Consider the following 24,575-nt stretch of genomic DNA (forward strand, 5'->3'; position numbering starts at 1 on the left):
AAAGAAGCAAAGTCAGTACGCGACTTCAATGCGGATGTTGGAAAAAAGTTGGCTGGAACACATGCAGCTGACATCTACGAGGCTATAATTAACACCGAAGAGATGGCAGAATTCACACAACGAAATCGACCTCGAATAATTAAAATATTTACCAGAAAGCGCAATCGTAGGAAGTCCACGTGGAAAAACCCTAACGGGGGAACAAGAAATGAAAAATGTTTCGTAATCTGTAGCAACCCTAGTATAGTGCGGGATGTAGAAGTCCTAGGTCAGGGTAAATAGCAGTGATCATTATATGGCTCATGAGGCGGAAAATCCGGCGTTGGCGTGAGCACACGACGTATACAAAAATGCTACGAACCCTTAACCATTGGTTGGAGTCGTACCCACGACCTTTGGTGTTAATTAAGGTGAAGTTAAGGCCCAGTTAAGTGAGATAGATTTAATTATTGCACTCCAACCCACAACCTTTGGTGTTAAGGTAAATTAAGGCACTCGAAACCACTACTTTTGTTGAGAGTCGTACCCTCGTCCTTTGGTCGGAGTCGAACCCACGACATTGGTGTTCAGTAAGGCAAAGTTAATTAGGACATAGTTAATTAGATAGAGTTAATTAAGGCACTCGACCCCACTACCTTTGGTGGCAATCATATCCACGACCTTTTCTGGGAGTCAAACCCACGAGCTTTGGCGTTAATTAAGGCAAAGTGTAAAAGGTTCAGGTGCAGTTTATAAAGGAAGAGCTAATTAAGGCACTCGAACCCACGACCGCTTCATGCCGACATGGATCACTGTAGATGCGGGACTGGGCAGGCACCGCTGTTTGAATAAATTCTTCTGGTGTGCGTCACTGGTGTGTTTCGCTCTTCAACGAACGTATCTGATGCCAACTTTGGCAACTGAGAATGTACCACTAGAAATGTGCTACTCTGAAATGACGCTCATAGGCATAGGAATCTGACGAGCATTGCTTCTGACAGCTGTGCTGACAGAACATGGCCATCGCGTGGTGGTCGAAACGCTTGCGCATTCATCCACGTAGGGACAACTACGCGCCTCTTGAATTTGGATGTGAAGGATTGCTCTCCTTTTGCAGAGAGGTGGAAGAAAACTGATCAAGAGGAAACAAGGCAACCTAAAACTTGTCAGGGGAAAAGCAGAGAAATTAAGGCTATAGTTCGTAAACAAATATGCAGCTTTAGAACGAGAGATGTAGACAACCTAGAGGTAATGATTGAAACCGTAACTAGATTATTTGTGAAGAAGCAATTAAAGGGGGAGGTAAGACATCAAGGTTGCAAGAGAGTAAGCTCTCCCAAGGAACAAAGGACGTAATAATGAAACCACAAAGCATGAAAGCATCTAACTCTAGAGATCATACAGAAATTGCTGAACTCTCAAAGCTAATAAACATGAAGAGAAGTGATATTCGAAAACTTAAGCTTTAACAGATTGAGGAAGCAGTAAAAAATGGGGTTAGCATGAAATCAGTGAGATGGAAACTTGGCATTGAAAATCGCAAGATGCATGCACATAAAGATAAGTAAGAAATGTCATCAGTAATTTCTATTATAAAGGCTGTAGATGACTTCTATATAGACCTATACTGACACGGAGCAGCCACGTGAGCTTAATTGGAAGTAGGAAGTAGGAGACTCATGTCTAACTAGCGATGACGTTAAATTGACTTTCGAAGACATGTCCCGGAGAAAAGCGGCAGGTTAAAATAGAATGATAGTCGATTAACCAAAGATAGAGGTGATGTCATAATTGAAAATTTTGCGACCTTTTCTATGCAATGCCTCACGACTTGTAGTGTACCAGAGTGTTGCAAGAATGCTAACATTACGTATATTATTAAATAAAAAGACAGGCACTGAAGAATTGAAAAATTACAGCCCCCTTACCTTGCTTTCAGTTTTGTATAAAATATTCACCAAGGCACTTTCTAGTAAAATAAGGGCAGCACTTGCCTTTAATCAACCAAGACAACAGGTTGCCTTTAAGAAGGATTATTTTAGAATATATCACATCCATGTTATCAGTCAAGCAATTGAGAAACAGCGGACTACAACCGACCTCTGTATATGGCTTTCATAGATTCCGAAAAGGTAATTTATTCCGTAGAGGGATCAGTAGCTATGGAGGGCCTTGCGTAATCAGGGAGTAGAGGAAACATACGTGAATATTTTAACAAATGTATACTATAAATTATCCACAGCTACCATAATTAGCCATGATCACGAATGCCAATCAAGGAATGGGTCAGACAAGGAAATACAGTGTCTTCAATGCTATTCATTGCATGCTTAGAAGTATTCAAACTGTTATACTGGGAAAGCTGAGGAGTACGGATCAACAGCGAATATCCCAGGAACCTACGTTCTACTAGTGACATTGTCTTATTCATCAACACTGCGCATATATTCCAAGAAATGGCTGATGACCTTAGAGTTGTAGGGTAGAGTTGAAAATAAGTATGCAGAAGACAAAGGTAATGTTTAGTAGCCTTGGCAAAGGAACAAGAATAATTGATAAGCAAGAAACACTGGAAGAGTGCGGTTATCTAGACCAATTACTCACAGGGGATCTGGATCACCAGGTGTAAGTTTACAAATAAATAAAAATGGGTTGGAGCGCCTACGGCAAACATTACCAAATCATCACCGGCAGCTTTTTTTCTATCCTCGAACGGAAAACTGTACACTCCTTGGATTGCACCGGGGCTAACAAAGAGACCAGATTATTTTAACCTCGCACGCAGGCTGCGGGCGCGCTCCTATACTCAAGACACCAGGCGCCACCTCTCGGCGTGGACTGCGGGAATCGGCGAATTGTGTCGTTGCTCCTCACGGTTTGAGTGAGTAGCAACGACGTACGAACGCTACTCGTCAGGACGGCATTGTGCCGTCGTCGGCATTCTTGATAGGAATGTGGCGAGCGCCAATTATTGAAAATTCCGCTCGGCGTTACACTCTTTGTAACACTTGAAGGCGAAATCCTGGTGAAAATTTGGTCATGCAGTCAGTTACACATGCAGTTACACATTAGGTTATAAATTACCAAATGATAGGCTTTCGCTACATGGAAAACCCCGTGTGACGCATACCCGCGCGCGCATATACCGGTCTTCGGTACGGAGCCAGGTATGCGCCACTCGTGATCGGGTATATGCATTTCCATAGGGCCACGTGATATTTTTCTAGCCATCCTCGGTGACACCGGGTTTTCAACAAGGCCATTGCCAACTCTTTAAAGGACACCTCCACATGAGACACATAAAAGTTTCGTCCTAATAACTGCTGTGGTTCTCCGTACCAGAACCACGATGTGGTTATGATGCACGTTGTAGTGGACGGTTCCGGAAATTTCTACTACCTGTGGTTCCTTAGCGTGCACTGACATCGCACAGTACACGGGCTTCTAGAATTTCGCCTAGATTGAAATGCGACTGCCGCCGCCGGCATCGAACCCATGTCTTTAGCTTCAGCAGCCGAACACCGCAACCACTGCACAAACGCGGCGCCGCCGAGCGATGAGTTTTCAAGAAATGAAACGCTAGGAAACCAGATCACCATTATTGTTGCGTGGCAGAACGGCTCCCCAAATATTCGTTTTTTTTTTCATTAGAGTGTTCAAGCAAGCGCGCTTTCGTCACGTCATAGCCAACGAGGCTATTAGAGAAGCTTTCAGAAGCGGTTCAAAAGAAAACAAACAGTGCTTCACGGCAATATTGTTACTTTAATCGCATGCTTCACTCAGTAACATTACACGAAGTGTGAAATGCATTTCGAAAACCGCTACCCTGTTTGAATAAGTTTGTCGAGGTACGAATGAAATCTAGTTTTATACCTTGAGTTTTCTTTCGTCAACAACTAAAGCTTCGCCACAACACAGTGCCATGTCACTGCAAAGGCTGTCTGACAGCGCACAGCGACGTTACATGCAGCTCTAGGATGCTTATTGGCACTAATTATCTTGCACCAAGGCTGGAACTTTCCAGAACACTTAGTCTAAGAAAATATCTCGGTTTACGATGCGCAGAAAACAATGCATATCTCTTTCGCAAACGAAAACGCGTCGCCCTCATTGCGACCACGATAGTGCGAAACCTTAGAGAAGTCAAGCGTGCCCTCGAGTCGACGCGTGTTCTACTGTGTTCGTCGTGCGTACATAATGCAGAAGTGAAATGAGCATGCACTTAACAAATTTAAGCGTCGGCAGTCCGCTTGAAGAACAATTCATTGCCACTGCTCCTGCTTCCGCTAGTGCAGCAATTCGGCGTAGCCGCAGTCCACAGCCAATGCACGCACGGCGGCGCCACCATCGCGAGAAAATGGCGGCTCCGGAAAACGGTTCTGAATTCTATTCCATAGGCCAGAAACTTCGACGTTAACAAAGTAGCTTGACAAATTGTAAACGACCGCGCAACGAGCGATTGAGTGAAAATATTTTGACGTAATGTTACGAGACGAAAAGAAAAGCAGCGCTGTGGATTAGAGATGAAACGGGTTCACCCGATATCCTAGTTCGTATGAGAAGAAAAAAAAAATGAGCTGGGCAGGTCATCATCATCATCATCATCCTTTATTAACCCTTAAGGACCCTTAACAGGGCATTACATAAGGGGGGGGGGGGACAGTATTGAAATGACAAATAATGGAGCGAATGCTATTTAACAAAGAACCAACTACGTTACAAGTACAGAGCGCACACACAATTTTTTTTGTCATTTTGTTCACTTATAATGAAGTACAGTGATGAGCAGTCAAAAACGCAAGGACCGAAAACGATCAAACACAAGGATGGGATGGAGCAAGTAATTAGGAATAAGCTAACAAATGAATAGATACTTTATAATAAGAGGGTGACACAAAACCGGACATTTAAGTACAAGTCAAAGTGCGCAACCAAAATGTAGCGCATAGGGCACATAACCGCTCCTCCATTAGAGCTACAGCATGGATATTAAAGTAAAGGAATCGCAGTCGAGGAAGGCAGACAATAAGGTTGTGTGTGAAATAATGAAATTTGGAGGCATAACCTGGAATGAGCGCAAGACAGGGCTAATGCAAAACCGCTGGGAGAGGCCTTCGTCCTGCAGTGAACATAAAATAGGCTGACAATGATAGTAAAGTTGCTAGTCCTAGCACGAAGCTATCTCCGCAAGGTATATTGCAGTTGCCAAGGCCTAACCTCACTGGCTGCGCTGACACCAAGGCGACGAACACTTTTCCCAAAATAAAGGTAATGCCGAACTTTACTGGTACATTTGAAACGTCAGAAAGTGTCGGTCCCCACATTCAATAACAGGAATTTTGAATTCGTGATATTAGAGGCGTGGTACAATTGCATTTCCTTTAAACGGATTGTTAAATGTTAACATTTCCCGCCGCAGAAACCTGTCCAGCTGAATCACAACCCCTCCCCTTGGCAGCTGTGGTGAGTCGGCGTGTCAAGGACATTATATGGATGATCCTCTTATCATGCATATTTATTTCTCATAAAGCCATAATTTACTAATTTATTATTTTTCTCATATAACGTGTAACGACATTTTACGCAGTCATGTAGCAAATAAACTAGTAACCTGAATACTAAACCCACGTTGTTCGTGTCTTATTTCAAGCACGTTACTAAAATGTTTTCCACTGGGATGGCTTCTAGTGCTAAAGTTTGTGCACTTTTTAGTTTCCTTTTATGTTTAAATGGCACTCTGTTTAATGTTAGAAATTTATGTTCGGTCTAGTACTCATATCTTATGATTCTATATCTGTATTGATTTCGATTGAGTATCGGGATTGCTTGCATTTTCCATGCGATTGTAAAGTTACATTATTGGTATGTCTAAGCACGCTTACGTATAACCTACTTATTGCAGCTCTGCTCAGTGACCTGGCTTACGTAAATGTGTGTGTTAGATTGGACCGATAACTAGCCATATAGGCTTACGGTCGAAATATTTTTGTAAATTTTTATGCTTTGTTTTTGACAATAAACAACTGCTTTCATTTTATGAGAAGTCCGCTCACCAGCAACAGCTCCATAGCGTGCAACTCATGAGACATATCTGGTTGTTACCCACAGAAGAGGAAAAATACAGACTTTACGGCTCTTCTGCAGTGTATATTTGTGGCGCATTGTCTCTCCACACCGTTCCGGCTCACATTCTCGCTGCGCATTTTCGTGGAACGCGAATCATGCCTTCATCACTGCGCGGCGTTCATAGCAAATAAATCGTAGGGGTTTTATTATTCTGTCTCGAACCGTGCACACCCGGCTGAGTGATAGCTTCTGCAAAAAAATCAGCAATCGCTCCCCTGTCGAGGAAATGGGGTTAACATACAGACAGACAAATAACTTTTATTCAGCTCCTGAGGAACTGCGTTGGGACGCCCCCTTTCAGGGGGAGTCGGTAGCAGTCGCGGGCCGCTCCCACCCAGGGACCGGAAGACCGTGGCCCTCCGCCATCTCGCAGGCCCTCTGGACAGCCCGAAGTTGAACCGAGAGGTCGCCGCTTTTAAGGGCTTCCTCACAGTCCTCTTCGTTGTTGAACTCTGTGTTGCGTAACGCAGGATATTGCCAGAGCATATGAGCTAATGAGCTGTACGCCTCTCCGCACTCCGGACATTGCGGTTCGATGTTGGGCGAGAAGTGACTAAATCTGCCCTTCGGAGGGAAAGACCCCGTTTGGAGCATCTTAAAGGCCATCGATTGCGATCGAGTGAGTCTAGGATGAGGAAGTGGAAAGGCCCTCCTCGAAAGATGATAATGAGTCAAGATCGCGTGGAAAGTGAGAGGCGAGTCCCTGTACCTCCCGGCGTCCCAGCCTTCGAATTCGCCGGGACCGCCGCGGTGAGCGAAACCTCGCGCACGGTCGTGGGCAAATTCATTGGCATTGGGAACATGGGGATGTACGTTGGCCCCCATATGGGCCGGGAACCATTTTATGGTGTGAAACCCGGCAGCGTGAGGTACGGCCGCTGCCTCCAGCGAGATCGAGTCCGAAGCGAAAGCCCTAGCTGCGGACCGCGAGTCCGTGAATATATTTGGACGCGACGGGTCCTTCATTGCTATAGCGATGGCCATTTTCTCAGCCACCGTGGCTGAAACATTTCGAACCGAGGCAGAACATAGGAGTTTGCCAGTATGGTCGACAGAAACCACTGTGAAGCAATCAGAACGCCCGTACTGGGCTGCATCGACAAAGGCTGCGAGATCCCGTCTATCTGCTACCGATTTTAGTAAAGAATGGGCCCGAGCTATGCGGCGCACTACATTGTATTGCGGGTGGACATTTCTTCGAAGTGGAGCTACCGTAAACGTACCTCTGATGGAGCGCGGTAGAGTGACTTTACGCTCGTTAGTCTCCGCAAGACCGCAGCCTATGGATTCTAGGATGCGCTTACCAGCCCGCGAGGACGATAGACGCACAACCTTCAAGGCCAACTTATACTCCGACGTTTTCGGCGCGTGATGAGCGCCGGCTGAAGTCGGATACGCCAGGTTGGCGACGCTGCGCCGGGCGCAAAACCGACCCCCCTATACTCGGACGCAGTCTGGCGGGTGCAGCGACGCGCGACTGGCGAAGCGCATGCGCAGAATGCGCAGAGTACAGCACGCCGCCTGCCGTAAAACTCCTGCTCGCTCCTTTTCTCCCCTGCTCCTCCTAGCTCACTTGCACGGAGGTTTCGCGCCTTTTCGTTGACCGCGACTGCAGCGTTTCCAGTTTTAGCACTTCGTGTTAGGAGTCGGATTCCTTCTTTAGATGGCGTGGACATACCCAGCGCGAAGAAATATAATCATCGCCTTGCTGTTGCAGCGCTTGCGCCGCAAGAGGAGGCGGTCACTGTACATAAGAGAAATATTTGACAAACGTCCGTGGTACGGCGAGTACCATCACCTCGTCCAGGAGCTTCGACACAATGATCCGGAATACCATTTCAAGTATTTCAGGTAAATGGAACGTATATACATATAACGCGTGCTGCTTTTCCGTTGTTTTGCAAGTACCCTTCGGACTGCTGTTGCTCGTGCTGAAGTGTTGTCATGCAGAATTTCCGTTTATTTATTGAACGCAGGATGACGAAGGCTTCATTCGATAAGCTATTGGGCCTCGTCTACGAGAGAATCCTGCATCCACCAACGCATAGGAGGCCCATCTCTCCAGCAGAAAGACTTGCAGTCACACTGAGGTAAAATGCTCATATTTGTCCAGAAATCAGCAAGTGCGACTGCGTGCATGCGTACCGTGTTTGCACGTTCATCCGCCACATCATCTGCTTCAAAGCGCACCTCGCGTGATTTTCGGAAGCAATGTATAAATGCATATCGCGCGCGTTTTTTTTTTCGTGGTTTTCTATGTGTCTTCATCAACCACAACCGCAATGCTCATGAACGGCGAGGAGAGCCGACCTTTCGACAATCACGGGGAAAGCACGCGGGCCATTGGAAAGGGAAAAAAGGAAGGAACTTTTTACGAAAAGTTTTTGCTGCCTAAAGAGATGAATATGGTGTTCATCAATATTCTAGTTCTCTGCTACTCCCTAGGGCCTTGTTCTTAGTCCTGATTGTGAAACACGATGCATGTATTTTTCACCCTGTTACAAATGTTGCAGCAATAAAGTTCATTGTGATAAGCATTTGAACATTAATATGAATCACTTGTTCTGTTAACATACTTTTGTAGATTCCTGGCTACTGGAGGATCGATGCAAGACATCGCAATCAGCTATAGAATTCATGCTTCCACCGTGGCAGGGATCCTAAAGGAGACTCTTCCAGCAATCTGGGATTGCCTGAAGCCTGTTGTGCTGGGGTGCCCAAGTGAGAGAGAGTGGGAAAAAATAAGAGAAGATTATGAAGACAAGTGGAATTTCCCAAATACGATAGGAAGTATTGACGGCAAACACTTCGTTATCAAATGCCCAGACAACAGTGGGTCAGACTGTTTCAATTATAAGGGGTACCACTCATTACTAATGCTTGCTGTTGTAGATGCGAATTATCGCTTTATTATGGTCGACATAGGAGCCCAAGGTCGGCTTTCAGACGGCTCGTTCTTCGGAAAGAGCGACCTCAAGAGAGCCATAGAAGAGAGAACCCTGGGACTCCCTTCAGGAGTTTCTAGGTGGCCGGTTTGTTTGGTAGGGGATGCAGCATTCCCTTTGCAAACTTATTTGATGCGCCCTTACCCTGGGAGAAAGTTAGAAGAAAGAAAAAAGGTTTTCAATTATCGCCTCTCAAGAGCCCGTAGATGCGTTGAAAATGCCTTTGGCATCTTAGTTTCGAGATGGCGAGTGTTTTTGGGTACAGTGGAGGGTGAGCCAGAGCTCCTTACCTCTATGATAAAAGCAGCGGTGGTCATTCACAATTTCCTGATGGCTGACAATGCATACTGTCCTGATAATTATGAGGACAGGCCATGTGAGGAGACTGTGCAGGATGGAGAGTGGCGGCGCATGGTTGCCCAAATTGGTTGCAGTGCACCACCATCAAACCAGCGGCCTACCTCAGCTGCCATGGCGATGAGGGATGAAATTGCAGACTACTTCATTTCTGCTGAAGGCTCATTGCCATGGCAGCTAAGTGTTGTCAGGAGGAGCTGATACCATTACATGTGGCATTTCATATTTTATTGAAATGAGATTGCATATCACAGTACAGGTATTTGTTCGTACTCTCTTATCACAAAACAATCTTCAGCTTATTTTTGATTGGTGCAACACTTGGTTAATGACCCTAAATTCATCTAAATGTAAAGTCATCTCTTTTACTCGCAAACACTCCATCTCTACGTTCTCTTATCACATAAATAACCTGATTTCCCCAGCCACTTCATACAAGTACTTGGGAATTAATTTCGTGCCAAACCTTTCCTGGAACCATCACATCACTACCATATGTGCTAATGCCTCAAGGTCACTGGGGTACTTACGTCGAACCCTGCGCAAATTACCCTCCCACATCCATAAGCTAGCTTTCCAAACATTTATTCGCCTGCAGCTCGAATTCACCTCTCCAATCTGGTCACCTTACCATAAGAACCTAACCAGCTTATTATAATCTGTCCAAAATAGGGCCGCAAGGTTTGTCGCATAACTATACATACAATTCTAGTATTTCGCAAATAAAACTGGATATTTTACTCTCACCCCTCAGTATCCGTCGTGACTTCGCTCTCTTAACTCTGCTTCATAAGTACGTTCATGCGGATAGGAAATCTTCCTTGCGGCTTGAATTTGCACCATGCACATCACGCAGGCTACATAATCACCTCAGCTTCACTCGGATATACGGGAACACTCACGCATTTAATTGGTCAGCCCTTCCCCGTGCCATTCGATTATGGAATGCCCTTCCTGATTCCATAGTCTCGGGAAAAAATCCTGACAAATTTCGCCAGCTGCTCATCTTGCATTTCATTGCCCAATCTTGAAAAAAATAATGCGTGTCCCTTTCTTCTTATGTTTCCTCGTGATATGCCTTCTGTTAGCTTTTTTGTTTATGGTATCACTTTGCTCTTTTTCTTGTATTACTATGTTTCTTTTTTTCTCTCTGATTAGAACGTCACCAGTGCAATATATTTTTATGCAATACTGATGCAACCCTTCCGTTTATGGGTCCATTGTTATTTTTTGTTGTAGTTGCTATTTTTGTATTCTTATGTATACGACATTGAATTGCCTGTTCTTATGTGAACTGTACCTTTTGTTATATTTGTGTAATCATCCAGCGTACGCAGGAAATTATTCATTATTATGCCAGTCAATCGTGCATGTATATTGTGTACCAATTATGCATGCTGTTTTCCTTTTTTGTGATGCCCCCTTACCCAATGCCTCTCACGAGGCCTGTAAGGACTTTTTAAATAAAATAAAAATAAAACATGTGGAATTTCATATTTTATTGAAATGAGATTGCATATCACAGTACGATATTTGGTCGTACTCTCTTATCACAAGCTTAGGCATGAAAAAGGGACCGAACATAAACAACTAACCCTGTCATACCCAGGCATTCAAAACATCAGGTGAAAGTTATGTACTTAAGGATTGTCACTTTGATGTCTCAAATATAAAACCAGTGCAATGTGCTTTTAACAGGAGGTCCCCCTGACAGGTCAACTTTGGGCCGTCCTGTGTGATTTATTACCAATATGTTTGCAAGTGCAATTGAATAAACAATAAGCTGTTGTTTGACTATATAAGACACAAGTGTGCTGTAATCAATGCTTGAACCACGAGGAATCAAGACCGTCATTATTCAACACCTGCATGCCATTTTCACATGAAGTGTACAATGCAGCATCCTGGGAGAAGGTTGCTGAAGTACAGTTACAGCGTGTATATACATACAAAACATCCTAAAGAAAAAATGAATATACTGAAACACTTGGACTGAAACACATGAAAAAGCGAGAGCAGTTACTTTCACTGAACAATTCATGGCAAGCCTTGTTTCTGTAAAACAGTGATAAGCAATTGGACAAGTTCAAGAACAAATGCGAGAACACTGAGCAAATTTGTTTCGGGTGTTGTAAATGCGTGTTCTTTTCTAATGCCTGTTGACAGTGTGCTTTCTCTTTTTATGTTACTTGTGGATATTGCATTGCAAGGATCTCAATAAATATGACATAATAGCAGTAAAAACTCTAAAATATGTGGGAAAAAGACCTGAGAATAAGCCAGTCATCATCACAATGGAACTAAACATTGTACACTTTCGCTGTGCACTGCTGTCGGAACAATGCAACTGTATCGTTACCAGTGCATTAGACAAATATTGCACTTTTTGCACGTGTAGGTCAAAATACCATAAATTTAATGCTCAAAATGTTAGAGGCCCATGTACCGTGCGATGTCAGTGCACGTTAAAGAACCCGAGGTGGTCGAAATTATCCCGAACCCTGCACTACGGCGTTCCTCATTGCCAGAGTCGCATCCGGGACATTAAACATCATAAACCAAAGCAAATGTGTATTTTGTCAAAATTGCATTCAGTATTAGAGCATTAACATTTGTACTATTTTATCACAGCATTAAGCATCACATCACACCCTGCATCACAGCGTATCACACCTCAAACACTCAAGTAAAAAGACCTGACAATAAGCCATTCATCATCAGAGTGTAACTAAACATTGTACACTTTCGCTGTGCACTGCTGTCGGAACAATGCAACTGTATCGTTACCAGTGCATTAGACAAATATTGCACTTTTTGCACGTGTAGGTCAAAATACCATAAATTCAATGCTCAAAATGTTAGAGGCCCATGTACTGTGCGATGTCAGTGCACGTTAAAGAACCCGAGGTGGTCGAAATTATCCCGAACCCTGCACTACGGCGTTCCTCATGGTCAGAGTCGCATCCGGGACATTAAACATCATAAACCAAAGCAAATGTGTATTTTGTCAAAATTGCATCCAGTATTTGAGCATTAACATTTGTACTATTTTATCACAGCATTAAGTATCACATCACACCCTGCATCACAGCGTATCACACCTCAAACACTCAAGTAAAAAGACCTGACAATAAGCCATTCATCATCAGAGTGTAACTAAACATTGTACACTTTCGCTGTGCACTGCTGTCGGAACAATGCAACTGTATCGTTACCAGTGCATTAGACAAATATTGCACTTTTTGCACGTGTAAGTCAAAATACCATAAATTCAATGCTCAAAATGTTAGAGGCCCATGTACCGTGCGATGTCAGTGCACGTTAAAGAACCCGAGGTGGTCGAAATTATCCCGAACCCTGCACTACGGCGTTCCTCATTGCCAGAGTCGCATCCGGGACATTAAACATCATAAACCAAAGCAAATGTGTATTTTGTGAAAATTGCATTCAGTATTAGAGCATTAACATTTGTACTATTTTATCACAGCATTAAGTATCACATCACACCCTGCATCACAGCGTATCACACCTCAAACACTCAAGTAAAAAGACCTGACAATAAGCCATTCATCATCAGAGTGTAACTAAACATTGTACACTTTCGCTGTGCACTGCTGTCGGAACAATGCAACTGTATCGTTACCAGTGCATTAGACAAATATTGCACTTTTTGCACGTGTAGGTCCAAATACCATAAATTCAATGCTCAAAATGTTAGAGGCCCATGTACTGTGCGATGTCAGTGCACGTTAAAGAACCCGAGGTGGTCGAAATTATCCCGAACCCTGCACTACGGCGTTCCTCATTGCCAGAGTCGCATCCGGGACATTGAACATCATAAACCAAAGCAAATGTGTATTTTGTCAAAATTGCATTCAGTATTAGAGCATTAACATTTGTACTATTTTATCACAGCATTACACCCTGCATCACAGCGTATCACACCTCAAACACTCAAGTAAAAAGACCTGACAATAAGCCATTCATCATCAGAGTGTAACTAAACATTGCACACTTTCGCTGTGCACTGCTGTCGGAACAATGCAACTGTATCGTTACCAGTGCATTAGACAAATATTGCACTTTTTGCACGTGTAGGTCAAAATACCATAAATTCAATGCTCAAAATGTTAGAGGCTCATGTACTGTGCGATGTCAGTGCACGTTAAAGAACCCGAGGTGGTCGAAATTATCCCGAACCCTGCACTACGGCGTTCCTCATGGCCAGAGTCGCATCCGGGACATTAAACATCATAAACCAAAGCAAATGTGTATTTTGTCAAAATTGCATTCAGTATTAGAGCATTAACATTTGTACTATTTTATCACAGCATTAAGTATCACATCACACCCTGCATCACAGCGTATCACACCTCAAACACTCAAGTAAAAAGACCTGACAATAAGCCATTCATCATCAGAGTGTAACTAAACATTGTACACTTTCGCTGTGCACTGCTGTCGGAACAATGCAACTGTATCGTTACCAGTGCATTAGACAAATATTGCACTTTTTGCACGTGTAAGTCAAAATACCATAAATTCAATGCTCAAAATGTTAGAGGCCCATGTACCGTGCGATGTCAGTGCACGTTAAAGAACCCGAGGTGGTCGAAATTATCCCGAACCCTGCACTACGGCGTTCCTCATTGCCAGAGTCGCATCCGGGACATTAAACATCATAAACCAAAGCAAATGTGTATTTTGTCAAAATTGCATTCAGGATTAGAGCATTCACATTTGTACTATTTTATCACAGCATTAAGTATCACATCACACCCTGCATCACAGCGTATCACACCTCAAACACTCAAGTAAAAAGACCTGACAATAAGCCATTCTCATCAGAGTGTAACTAAACATTGTACACTTTCGCTGTGCACTGCTGTCGGAACAATGCAACTGTATCGTTACCAGTGCATTAGACAAATATTGCACTTTTTGCACGTGTAGGTCCAAATACCATAAATTCAATGCTCAAAATGTTAGAGGCCCATGTACTGTGCGATGTCAGCGCACGCTAAAGAACCCGAGGTGGTCGAAATTATCTTGAACCCTGCACTATGGCGTTCCTCATTGCCCGAGTCGCATCGGGAGATTAGACATCATAAACCAAAGCAAATGTGTACTTTGTGAAAATTGCATTCAGTATTAGAGCATTAGTATTTGTACTATTTTATCACAGCATTAAGTAGCATATCACACGCTGCATCACAGCTTATCACACATCAAACACTCAAGTATTCATGCAGTCTCGTGAGAATAAATGAAATAAATAGAGAATTCAGGATTATCTCTATTGATAAGCCAGGTAGGAAACACTAGCAGTAAGAAACAAAGAAAATAGTTAAATCAATACCATAAACAAGAGCTAAATGCACACCTCTTAAATACGTGCCTCGATACCTAATGTAAAAAATACAGCAATAAATGATACATTGACACTGAGGTTAACCTACTCATAACGAAATCTAGCACTCGAAGCACAGGGACAAAACGAAGAGGACACCTCTTCATTCCACCTCTTCGTTCTGTCATTGTTACGAGCGCTACATTTCTCCTCATGAGCAGCCAATTCGCTGGAACAATCAATCACCCTGATCAATCTATCTCCTCCTCCAGTTCTGCAATGATCTGTATAATGCGAGACTTTCCTTTTGATGCCACTTTACGTGGCATTCTATCTAAACTCATGCCTATCGACAAACCAAATGCCTCATTTTCTGTCATTTGTCTATCCAGTTTGCCCAAAAGTTGGTCCTCAAAGCTGTCTGTTTTTTTTCTTGTTTTTTCTTTGCTGTGGTGCCTGACGTCTCTCGGTCACCAACGTTGGTGTTGCCACCGGTGTCGGCGTTGCTGGTGATGGCAGGTCTTCAATTAGAGTATCAGAACTTTCATTTGCTGAAGGTGATGATGATGTACTCTGCATCCCTGAGAAAATGCTTTCGGCGGTCTCTTCATGATCACCACCAGAGCGAGGGAATTCCACGCTGCATGTTGTTCTGGAGAGAAAAAAGGCTGACACTGTTCAAGGAAACAAAGGCACGCGTTTGAAAGGCTGAAAAAATTATTTGTACCGATTTCGTTTGGCTGCATCGCATGCTGAACGCTTCGTCGAAGGAATTATATCTATCGTATATAGAAAATATCACTACAGACACTGCAGAAAAAAAGAAGTTCGAAAACTCGCTTGCACAATCGTAGATGCCCCACCCCGAACGATTACGTTAACCCCACTGAGACCGGCAATTTCTATCAAAATAATTGTGAATAATGATATCACTACAGGGGGGGGGGCACTTCAGAAAAAAAGAAGTTCGGAAACTCGCGTGCACAATCGTAGATGCCGCACCGCGAACAATTAAGTTAACCCCAATGAGACAGCCAATTCTATCAAAATAATGTTTATCGCCCGAGTGTGAAAATGCATTACTCACTTTCTCGGACGGCCGCACTCTTTGTAGAAGGCCATCGACTCGGCGAATTCCCACGCCCGCCTCGACACATACCCACTGCCGCTCCTTTGAGCAGATTCAATAGCTTTGAGTTCGCGGGTGTAGCGATCTCTTAATCGCTTCCAAAGCTTGTGGCACTCTTCAACTGAAACAGGAAAAGCAATACAAAACCATAAATGGCGAGTGCGTATTAGGTCCGCAGAAGTATCCACACGCGTATGTAGTAGCATTGACGCACCTGTCGAGAGGCCGGAGTCCAATCGGATCCGTTCCCAAGCGTTGAGCTTACGACCCGAGTCGCGGTAGTCGAGCCGTTTCGTGTCGTAAACGCAGGGATGCTGCTGAACAGCGTCCAAAAACCTCTCGATGAGAGAACCAGAGAGGTCCGCCATGCTCTCCTGTGAAGCGGCCATCTTGTTCTGGTGGAGAGTAGCGACGACGAGAGAGGGCGCTAGTGCGGACGAGTTCGGCGCGGGCGGCGCGAAATGCCGACGGCTGCATTCGGCGCCGGACGACGTTCGAGCGCGCTGGGAGCGGCCGGTCACGTCGGCGGTAGAAGACGCCGGAGTGTAGAGGGTGTGCTTTGGCCGACGTGACGTGGCCGTGCCGCGCGCGCGCTACGTTGGAGTATATTGTAGCCTTAACCATCTGCTGTACCTCGATCACCTTCAAGAGGGAGTTATGCATGCCTAATTGTATGAGATTCTCGGTGCTGGTGGTGATAGGCAAGCCTAGAACTCGCTTTATACTTTTGCGCATTAGTGCATCGATTTTTGCCTCTTCCCTTTTGGACCAGTGCAGTGCCGAAGCGACGTAATTAATGTGGCTCATGAGAAACGCATGGTAGATCCGAGGAGCAAGACATCCTGTGTGAATAGTGCAGGTCTAAATCCCACCATGTTGTGTGGAAATAGCTCACTGCATTCTATGTACCGGGATACCCGATTGTGAATCGCATGTTCGGCCACGTTGCCCACACATGACGTAAGCGAGATGGGCCGCATGTTCTCCGGCGCTAGAGATTAACCTGGCTTTGGGATGAGTACAACCGAGGCCGTCTACCAGGATTCGGGGACCAGCCCCGTCTCCCAGATTTTGTTGACTTCCTCAGTGATCTTCTCGATGGATTTACCGTCCAAGTTACGTAAGAGCTTACTTCAGATGCCATCCGGGCCCGGTGCAGAGCGCCCGTTGACCTCGTGGAGGACCTCCCGCATTTCGGGTGCAGTGAAAGGTGCGTCCAGCTCCTCAACCAGTTCCCCCCCCCCCCCCCCCCCCGTTAACGAGGATAGTCCGCGTCCCCGGAAGGGCCCAGCGGAAGATATATGTCCGCTAACCCCTGCAGCTAGGAGGGCCTTTTCGGACACCCCCTTCGCCTTTTGGCTATGAAAGATTCTGTTAATAGCCAATTCTTGATTACCCTTGGACTGCGGCTCATCAAGTAATTGTTTGAGGAGGTGCCACTTGTCTCCCACTCTCATCTGTCCGTCAACTCAAGAACATACTTCGCTCCACTGCTGTTTCGCCCGTTCAATAGAGTAGGCTTCAATCTCGCGATTCAGCTGCGCAATTTTCTTTCGAAGTCTGCTATTTAATCTTTGCGTCCTCCATCGGGCTAGGATGGAATTCTTGGCCTCTAAGAGGTGCGCGAAACGCGCATCCATCCGATCAACCCTCAGGTCCGTTTTGACAACCTTGGTCGCAGCATTAGCATCCTCCTTGAGCCTTGCAAAGAGGCTGTTTAAGCTGTTGTATTCTTCCTGGTCCTCGTTTCGCAATTTCCGAAAGCCATCCCAGTCCGTCACTTTAAATTCTCTGAAGGTAGCTTCATTGACGGCTAGACTAATAGCCAATCTGAAGTGGTCGTTACCTAGGTTCTCTTGCAAATTTTGCCACCCTGCGCCTGGGACGTTCTTGACGAACGCCAAGTCCGGAGTTGTGTCTCGGGCCACCGACGTGCCAGTTATCGTCGGGTACTGCGGATCCGTAATAAGTTCCAGCGAACAGTCCGATACCACCTTTAGGAGATTGTTACCCTTGGGGGATTGCCTACGGTAGCCCCAAGCATCGTGCGGAGCATTAAAGTCTCCCGCTACCATGCCATGATTTTGCCATGATTGAAGCGAACGCCTGCCGGTTGTCCGACGGCGAGCTGTAGACATTCACGATGAAAACGCTGTTTTTGAGCCAGCTGTTGAAGATGATTTCAACCATAATCACCTCCGCCTTGGTTTTGCCCAGTTGTAATGTGTTCCTGAACGGAGCATTTTCTTGCAACCAAGGTTGCCAAATTACGCTTCCCCTCCTCGCGCACCGAGACGACTCGATAGCCGGGGAAGGTTAGCGCATCACCGAGGGGGAATGAGAAGCTTCTGTGTTTCTTCGGTCTCCATGGGAACGAACTCCACTGACGAGTACCACGTTGTGCTCCAACCACAACTGGTCACGCGCACTGCAGCTGGCTCCGAAGTTCCACTCGAGAAACTCGCGTTGAAACCTGACCGTCGCACCGGGGAAGTTGGTGCTAGCGTCACCGAGGCGTGCACCACCGTTGTCGGGTTCCTGGAGGGCAAGACGACGCTGACGTTTCGCCTGGGCTTCGGAAGCCCTCACGCTAGTATCGGCACGTCGACCACGAGCCCTTTACCGAGCGAGTTCGCGGCGCCGTTGCTCAAACACAGCCTGTTCCTCGATGGAACGCACCACATATGCTTTCCCATCCGGTCGCCGAAACTGATCCGAGGTGAGGAAAGCCCCATGGAGCGTGCGCCAACACCATTTCCTTCTCTTTGCCTCCCCGCGACACAACAACCGACCATAGATTTGTCGTGCGCGTCCCGTGATCCGGCGCCGGCGCAGATTTCCCCGCACCTGCTCTTTCCTTTCTTCTTTCTTTGTTGTCCCTGGCTCAACCCGCATATCCCTGGCTAATACCGCTTGTATGCGCCCCACGTGAGTTCTTGCGTGACTACAACGCCACCAAAACTTGTAAGTCAATACAAGCTTCGCTTGAAAAAAAAAAGGAATATCGAATGCGCTCGCTGGACGAACTCCTGTTAGTATATGTTAACTTTAATAGTTTTAACTACTATGTGCAACACAGATTTCGATCCGGTTTCTTCTAAAATTCAGGGCGCACACTCACAAAAACTTGTTTTATGCTAGACTTATTCGTAATTGAGTGCTTCCACTGATCCTGATGCTGGGCATATTATTAGCGATAGGCGTCTGTTCAATGCGAGAGAGCACTTGCGAAGAAATATCATTGCGAATTCGGCATGACTTGCTTGACATATAATGCAGCGAAATAGAACAGCTGAGCAATGGACAGTACGGTAGGAAAGAGTAGACGATATGACATATAACCCTGGACACGTGTGTTGGAAATGACGGTGTTCGTGATCATGCAAGTCTCTGCTCATCTTGTTCTTGACCCATTCTAAAGTTCTAACATAAGGAATAAGCATGCAGCGTGCGCCCAAGCTAACTGAACGACAATTTAAGTGTACAGGTCGTAAGTTTATTAGCGGCAAGTTGGCGTCTTTTTGTAATAGCCAATCTCCGTGAACGCTTGGACACGTTCATCACCATTTCTAATCAGTGCAAGGTATCAGGAAGCGTAGGTCGTAAGAAGACAGTTATACACTTACCTCTCGGTCACATATACCTAAGACAGATCTAATCCTAATACACGGATAACAAACATTGTGTTTACTTCTGGCAATCATTTAGGAAAAACATCCATCGCCGAGCAGTCGAAGAAAGAACAGCAGGCCAGAAACAGAAGACTCGGGCCCATGTTAAAGAGCTCTTACGCTAGAATTGTTCATAAAAAATTTACCCGATCTTCATGCTGTACCTATTGTAAGCGAAAGGGGGCTAGCCATTGGCATAGAACACTTACGAACAAAAAGCATAGCAAGTTGGGCCCCTCATCCTCATACAGAGCATAGCAACAGGATTGTCATATGCCCTATACCGGAGCAGTTCACACAGATATTTCAACTGTGCTTGCTTTATGCAGACTACACAAGTCGTTGTCTCAATCAGAGATTTAAAGTACAGAAGCGTTCGGTGGAATGCCGTCTAACTTTTCGTTGCACTATCGCCTTTGTAAATGTGTGTACTTAGAATTTTGAATTAGTGAAGCCCTATTCAACTACAGGAATAAATCAAGCCATCCTATATATGGATGAGGTGTGCCCTATCAATACCTGCCGCAGCACGCCCATGCAGGCCCTCGATTATCTTCTACAAAAAATAAATATAATAATAAATTGTCCTGCCTGAAGCGGTATGTGCCGAGAGAGCGCACGCGTATCCATAAGTCAGTAGTCGGTGCTCCCGTGTTAATTTCGTCTTCTTGCTCAATAGGGGCAAGTTCTGCAATATTCGGCATTTACACAATAACGCACTGTGTTTGTTCCCTCCCCCCCTCCCCCCACCCACATTATTTTGACCTTTCAGCTGATAGTGGGCGTCTGTGTTGTCTCAATCGTATCCCTTGTGTCCATGTATTTCTGGACGCATAACCTTTTGAGCCTGCCTCGGCGTCTCGTCGTTCTACCCATATAACATCAATGGGCGTAAGGTTTTCATTACTGGCAATAAAACAAAATTCTGTATGTATGCATACTTCTTCCAAGAAAAAAAATGCCGGTAGTGGAGTCTCGAGAACAGAATAGAATGGTCATTAAAAGTCGGCGCTTCAAAATATTAGTCAAGAACTTTGAACCCAGTTCCGCCACATCACGTAAGCCGGCACGGTGCGTGGCACCACGGAAAGCGAGATGCTAATGAGTGCGCGCACCTCGTACATCGGCGCGCCGGGGCACGTGCCACGGGGCTTAAAGCGGGAGCTTAAAAATGAACTGGAATAAATTTTCCTGACCCACCCCGTCGGCCAGAACCACAAATATTCTCACGCTTGACTTCTCGATTTGGACTGCGTAATAGGGCGAGCCCATTCATATGGAAAACGACTGAGTATATTACATAAATTATTGTTACTGGCGAAGCACTCAGCAATGACGTGCACCTGTATACATGCGGCACGTGTGCAAAAATATATTAGGTAGTTTTATTTTTTTTCAGGAATTTACAGTTTTAAAGTGACCACCTGTGGCATAGAGCACAATTACATTTCTTCATCTATCTCACTCGAAGAGCCTAACATTAGTTCCACAAGGAATGAAAATGCATATTTGTCTATTTAAAAAAGGTTTTACAAATTATGTTTCTAACAAATAAATTTACAGCACATATTGCCATTTACTATTCTAGCCGGTGAGTTCACAAGGGGTCTCCATTTGGAACGAATGCTTAGGGTTTAAAATTTGCACACTGAATGTTCAATTTGATGATGCATATCTCGGAACACAAATTTGTCTGAAGTGTAAAAAGACAATGACATTGGCTGTGAATATGATTGCCTCTTCAGTTTCGAACCAAGAGATATGCTGTAAATCTGAAATTTATATAGGTCATTACCTCATTTTCGTTACTTACATATTTCCTTACTCTTGCTGCAATATTTTCGTCCATGTAAGCCCATAAACTGCCTGCGCAAGCAGAATTTGCGCAGCTAGCTTGTCGATTTCATTTACTGATAGTTATTTCTGAAGGTACTTATAAAGGGTGGGATTCCTGTGCGCATTACCCTTGAAACTGGGCGGGGACAAGTAAACACCTGGCCTTCTTGCGCCTTGTCTGGCTTTACTAAATCTGTTAAAGTCTAGCATTTTTTGTCTCTATTTTGTGAGCTCTCGCAATAAAACTTCCATCTGTATATTATACAGCAGCAGTTCGTGTTACAAGCAGGGCTCAATCTCTTCCGTGCGTTATTTTCATGAATGCTCTAAACATGTTTTACTTAGCTCCACTGCTGACCAGTTAACACTCCCGTCAAATTCAAATCTAGCGCTTTTGGGTGGTCGACAATCCCTACGAGTTTTGCTTGTGAACATCTTGACATTATGTTAGAGCGTGATTAGATTTGTCCTGCAGCCAACACTTGCCTCACTTTGTTGCGAATATTTTCTTCTCCGTGTTTTTATCCTAATGCAGCCAGATCACAATACAAATAGCAAGTCACTACTTTTTGTGCTGTCGGAGAAATTTTCTCTCGTCATTTTCTTGCCTATTGCCAATCTTTTTACACCGTTCACCATCTCTACTTATCTCAATTTATTTCTCATGAATCCTGGTTGTCTATTTAGGCTTTAAATTTGCCCGTTCTTTGTTGCCAAATTTCTTGACGTCTTCCTACTTTCCGTCTACACACCTTAGAGGTACAGATATTTGTTCACTTTAGCCACCAATTCCTTTTCATCTATGTTCATGTGTGCTTGTTTTGAACTAATATTGGTCTCCACTTGTGTGACTACAAAAGAGCCCAACCCCATAGCGCCCTGTACTATCTAATTTGTTTTATTACCGCTGGCCTAGGAGAACCCCTATAGGTGGCGGTAATACCTACGAGGTTCGTAAAACGGTACCGTAACGTTGAACGGCTGGAAGCTGGGCGAGCCTGAACGGATTCATTTCAAACGATTCGCAAAAGAACAAAAAACAAGCAATGATCGGCGAAGACGCAGTGCTCTCACGACGGAAAAAAATTCTTTCAGTGCATGCACGAGTGTTTAAATAGGCAAATATGCAGTTACACAAATCAAACATTCTCTATAGAAATGAAAATTAAGTGGCTCACAAAATTATGGACGCTTTCCGCATTAGCCAGTCAGGTGAACAAATAAAGGCGCTGACAGAAAGAAAAACGATTTATTTTCTAAGTATGTTATAAATGCATTTTTATCGCCTTATGTTTAGTTGACCACTATGCAAGATGGCTGCACGTGCTTTGTTTTTGTTATAATGTTTTATGACGTGTTAATGCATATTTTGCTAATTCAAAGCTGGCGCTTGCGTCAAAATTAATGTTCCCCAGCTGCGACAGCACAGCGTTCCTTGCTTGTGTTTTCGTTTTTCTTAGTTTTTAATGTGTCGTATAACAACATGGAGCGCTTGTGCTGGTCATTTACTACGAAGTCCGTAATTAACCCAAACACATTATGCTTACCCGCCCATCACCGAGAAAACTGCAAATTATGCACAACCGTTCAGCAACGCTTTTATAACGTTTTGGACAACTACACACGTAGTTTGCTTCGGATCTCTATTCTAACGCTCACAATTACAAATTTCTACAGACAACACCAAAGACAAACTCCCGTTTGCAGCAAGCGTGAACTGGGTATCAAATTGAGCCCTTTTACGACAGATGGAAAACTTAGCGGAGGATTCATAAAATGCACGTATATTGCTTTGGAGGGCTTCTACTACGGTGTTTGAACGAAGACTGTAAACAAACTAGATGTTTTGAAGTTCTCTGGTGCATCATTCATCAAACCCCCCCACCATTCACGCTTGTCATTTCTATCCTCCAAGTTTAAACACAGTCACACATTTTTTTCTTTCAGAACACCAGACAAAATGCATATACCGTTTGAATGACAGGTTCTAGCACTGCAAAATTTAATTAACTCCAAATTCCATATACACACTTTCACCGGGCGAGAAGGAAAGGGCGAGTAACGAGCCTTTTCTCTTCACTGATTTGTGCAAGTCGGCGCGACGCTGCTTGAATGCGTTTCGAATACGTTGCGAAAGTTTTAGCTCGTTCTCCGTGAAATTTACTTCACGTTCATAAATGGTCGTCGAAAAACCACTGTGTAGTCTTTCGGTGCAGTGGTAACTACATTATGCGGGAATTTCTCAAGGCTGCGCATCATTGGCGATGGTGTCTGAAAGTGTCTTGACCTATTTTGGCTGTATCGACTTTCCCTCGACGTACAGAACCGGTGTCTTTCAATGTCTGCCTGTGAATGTCTGCCAGCGCACATAAGAATATATTCTCGCCATCTGATCGATTCGTGTGAATACTAAAGCATGAAAGTGCTTGTATGCAGCCAACCAACTGCGACCTCGAAACATGAAAGCGCCAATCATTGTAAGGCCTTAGCGTCAGCCAATGCATAGTTTTCACGAACTTCAAGTCCAGTAGACTTATAATCGCTATGCTAAGTGTACTTTAGCTTCCTGTATGAGGCCGACGGCGTTGCTCAACACAGTGATAACTGCGGTTGGCAAACCAGCATGATACCTATACTATTTGTGATTTGGCATTGCCTTCTTACACTGTAAATTAGTATTATCAAAGGGGACAGCATCAAAAAGAATCCAACGGCTATTTGTGAGCACACAATTCTATAAGACGGTTGTGTGCAACGTAGTGAATGGTACGACTAAGATCGAAAAAATGGCGGTTTTCGTCCGCTTCTATTGCAAAAAATGTCGCAGTTTCGCCCGAAAGGCGAAGCATCGATTGCGATAGCAAATTAGTAGAGAGCCATTCGGAGTAGGGATAGTAGTTTTATCGGCTGCATAAACTTTGACACATTGGCTTACTAACTGAATTAACAATTGTGGTGTCAGCGCGCACAAGCAAACATAAATAGATCACACTGAATGACCGCAAACAACGACTGTAAAAACGCTGGCAGCAAGCGCAGTTTCGCGCGGTCTATCGCTTCAACGGAAACTGAGCGGCGAATGCACAGCGCATACAAAGGTCAGAGTCGTGTGGAGATAAGAGACAGAGCGGGCGACCGGCACCGCCGGGCAAAGTGCAGTGGAGAGGTTGTTGGCAGAGGAG

The 24,575-nt window shown here is 44.7% G+C and overlaps 1 protein-coding gene across 1 annotated transcript; it reads left to right on the forward strand.

The window, feature by feature from the left end:
- The first annotated feature begins 7,768 nt into the window (after positions 1-7,768).
- LOC125946148 (uncharacterized) lies at positions 7,769-9,538 on the forward strand. The gene is made up of 4 exons (XM_049668646.1): positions 7,769-7,956; positions 8,082-8,195; positions 8,690-9,137; positions 9,485-9,538. Exons 1-4 carry the CDS (start codon positions 7,769-7,771, stop codon positions 9,536-9,538), a joined length of 804 nt encoding a protein of 267 aa, XP_049524603.1.
- Positions 9,539-24,575: the final 15,037 nt, after the last annotated feature.

Source organism: Dermacentor silvarum, chromosome 6 (assembly GCF_013339745.2).
Source record: "Dermacentor silvarum isolate Dsil-2018 chromosome 6, BIME_Dsil_1.4, whole genome shotgun sequence".
NCBI lineage: Eukaryota > Metazoa > Arthropoda > Arachnida > Ixodida > Ixodidae > Dermacentor > Dermacentor silvarum.